Source organism: Elephantulus edwardii, unplaced genomic scaffold (genome assembly GCF_000299155.1).
Source record: "Elephantulus edwardii isolate Elephantulus edwardi_28Jun2011 unplaced genomic scaffold, EleEdw1.0 scaffold00268, whole genome shotgun sequence".
In the NCBI taxonomy this organism is placed as follows: Eukaryota; Metazoa; Chordata; class Mammalia; order Macroscelidea; family Macroscelididae; genus Elephantulus; species Elephantulus edwardii.
In genome coordinates, this window is record NW_006400018.1 from 520,445 (window position 1) to 523,670 (window position 3,226).

General features: G+C 49.7%; 1 protein-coding gene across 1 annotated transcript in view; it reads right to left on the reverse strand.

Moving 5' to 3' along the window:
• Window positions 1-478: 478 nt before the first annotated feature.
• The window catches only part of ASRGL1 (asparaginase like 1), a 31,219-nt gene continuing 28,471 nt past the window's right edge, over window positions 479-3,226 (reverse strand). The window contains exons 6-7 of the mRNA XM_006899869.1: window positions 2,061-2,171; window positions 479-684 (exon numbers count right to left, since the gene is read on the reverse strand). Coding sequence (XP_006899931.1) covers window positions 479-684; window positions 2,061-2,171 — 317 coding nt within the window. The remainder of the gene's footprint in view (window positions 685-2,060; window positions 2,172-3,226) is intronic.

The window sequence follows — 3,226 nt, forward strand, 5'->3', positions numbered from 1 at the left end:
AGAAAAATCCCTTTATCCTCACACAGGTGAGGGACACGCCCTTCAGGGACATTCCTTCTGTCACCAGTGCTCTTCTGCGTGAAGGTCGCGGCTCCCCAGCCCCCTTGGACTCCTCCCGTGGGCTCTGAGGCTCCCCTCTTACTGGCTGACACCTCCCTGTGCCCGTCCTTCCAACAAGTCTGACTGAGGGTGCCCAGCGGGGGGGCCCAATCCCATGGGTGGCTCTGCCAAGCCCTTCTAACCTAATGTAACAGGGTTGATTCCCAAGAGCTCATCAGAAGGAACCCTCTCCACTGGCCTCGTTTTTATCTCAACACAGGCATTGTGATACAATCATTCAGATACTTAGTGATCAAAGCAACAAAATGAGTGAAAGACGACATCAGTTTTCCATTTCTAATTGATTAAACTACGTCTCCACACCGGGACACTGGACTTTGACTCTGCGCTAGCATCTAGAAGCCAATCCAGTGAGGGCTCAGAGCAGGTCGACGATGGTGGCTTCGCCCACGTCTATTCCAGAGTGCAGCTTGCCGTCCTTTGCGGCTGCCCAGGGCATGGACGTGGAGGTCCACTTCACTGCCCAGTCCCCTGTTTTGTCCACCAGGATGACGCCACCTAGTCCTTTAAGCCTCGACTTCATGTAACCCAATGACAGGTTAGCAGCCTCTTCTAATGACTTGCCTAGAAACAAGGAAAGGTTGTGAAACAGGAAGTTACGAACCAGGGCTTCTGATGGGCAGCGAGCGTGCACACAAAAATGCTGCTGGCTCAAAGGTTGGAGGTTTGAGTCCAAGGGGGAGCGCCTGGGAAGAAGGGACTGGGAAACAACTTCCACAAAGCTGGCCAATGAAAACCCCACAGAACAGCTCCATTCACACACAGAAGGTGCCGGGAATTGGAACTGACTCTATGAGTGTTTTTATTTTCCTGTCCTTATAAGCTCACCTGGTGGCCCAGTGGGTAAAGAACTGCACTGTCAACCCAAAAGCACATGGTTCAAACCCACCAGTGACTCGGTGGGAGAAAGATGGACAATTGCCCCCCCAAGTAATTTACAGGTTCTGAAAACCCACTAGAGGGCCAGCTATGAGTTGGTTTTGACTCTAAGGCAAAGAGGCGCTCCTCTCCCCGCAAAGAGAAGAGCTCTAGTGGCATTGCACATTAGGTGTTACGCTGCTAATAAAAAGGTCAGTGGTTCAAAACCATCAGATGCTCTGCAGGAGGTAGACGGGCAGCCTTTTCTCAGAAAGGTTTACAACCCTGGATGCTTCATGGAGGGATGCCATGAATTACAGTGAACTCTGGCTTTTTTATGTTTGTTTCTTTTGTTCTATAGTGGAGTGGACTTGGGGGGAGGGATGGTATAACAATGAAAGACTTTTTCTTTTACTTTTCAAAGAGAAAGGCAAACCGGGGGGGTAGGTTGGGCAGGGAGAAGAGTGCAACAATGAGTGAATGAAAATCCAAAGTCTCTGTAAACTTTCATTAAAATTAAGGAAAAAAAAAGGAATCCTAGTGGCTCCATGGTTAAGTGCTCGGCTGTTAACCGAGAGGTCTGCAGTCTGAACCAACCTTCTGGTCAGTGGGAGGACGATGTGGCAGTCGACTTCTCTAAACAACCAAAAAAGCCAAGCCCACTGTCACTGGATTGATTTTGACTCCCAGTGACACACTCTGACAGAGCAGAAGGGCCCAGTGGGTCTCCGAGGCTGCGAGTCCTAGAGGGAGCACACGGCTCCATCTTTCTTTCAAGGAGCTGCTGGTGGGTTTGAATCCCCAACCTGGCACTTGGCAGCTGAGCACTTTACCCACTACACCACTAGGGCTCCTGTCTGCAGAGACCTAGAAGCTCCATGTCTCTCCACCGCCCAGCCCAGGAGATGAGAGAGACAAATGGCGGTTTATTTTAAAATCTCCTCCCACGTGAGGTCCTATCAACACACGGTGGGAAGGAGACACAGGACAAGGGAACAAGCCGAAAGCAACATGTGGAGAAGCGAGCCTGCATTTCACGTTCTCCTCCACCAAATTCAGACTCACCTGGGGGCATCACGTACCTTGCTCTACGTGGAAGAGTGTCAGCCTGGCCAAGTTCACCTTCAGGATGCTCTCCCCGTGCCCCGTGGTGGAAATGGCTCCAATGTTATTGTCCGCATACCCTCCGGATCCTGTTCAAAGGAGACAGCGATTCAGTCTAACTGAGCGGCAAGCCAAGAGATTCCATCCCATGCGAAAGCTCTCACACTACCAAGACGTTACGTTCCAGAGCATGTGACAGTGTGGAAGAAAGCCAAACTAGTAGCCGCAACCCTGTGGGTGCCAAGGTGGACTAGTAAGTGCCAAATGAAGGCCCTGGAGTCCAGGAGGATGAGGGGTGCCTTGGGGACATGGGCCTGACCTTTCAGGGATGGCCCCTTCTTTGCTCCCATGTGTATCTATCCCTCGTGTGTAATGAAGCCACTGCCCGCAGACTCCATACTCCATACACATAGGGAGGAAATCCACCAGGACCGTGTTGTGAGCATTGCTACGGAGACCACTGCATTTAAATGCTTTTAGGAAACTGATACCCCTGAACCTAATACCTACAGGTGCCGTCCAAGGATTTGGAGGACGGTTCCATGTGCTGAGGGTGGCTCCCCCATCCAGTGGGGGGTCTGGAGCGAAAGGTAATGATAAGACCGATGTCTTACTTGGTCTAGGACAAAGCCACCTCTCACTGTTCCTCTGCATTTCTCTGTTAATGCAGAAATATGAGACCGAGAGTCTTTCTGACTTGGTGTGATTAACCTTCACCCTTCCCTAGAGGATGATGAGCTGGACAATGAGTAAGGATGACAGAAGAAGGATCAATGTCTTGAGTTGTGGTGCTGGAGAAGAGTCTTGAACATGGACTGCCAAGAGAACAAACAGGTCTATTCTGGAGAGGGTGGAACAAAGCTGCTTCTTGGAGGTTAGGATTTTAATGCTCTGGATGCTTTCGGCAGAATGTTAAATGATCCAGGAAGCATTAAAAGAAGATGGAAGGAATATACTGAGTCACTGTATCGAAAAGAATTGGAAGACACAGAAGAATTTCATGAAACAACATATAAGCAAAAGCCTATGGTGATGAAAGAAGAAGTTCAGGTTGCTTTGAAGGAAAGGGCAAAAAATAAGGCTCCAGGAATAGATGGTATACCAATTGACATATTTCAGTTAACAGATGCTGCCATAGACGTGT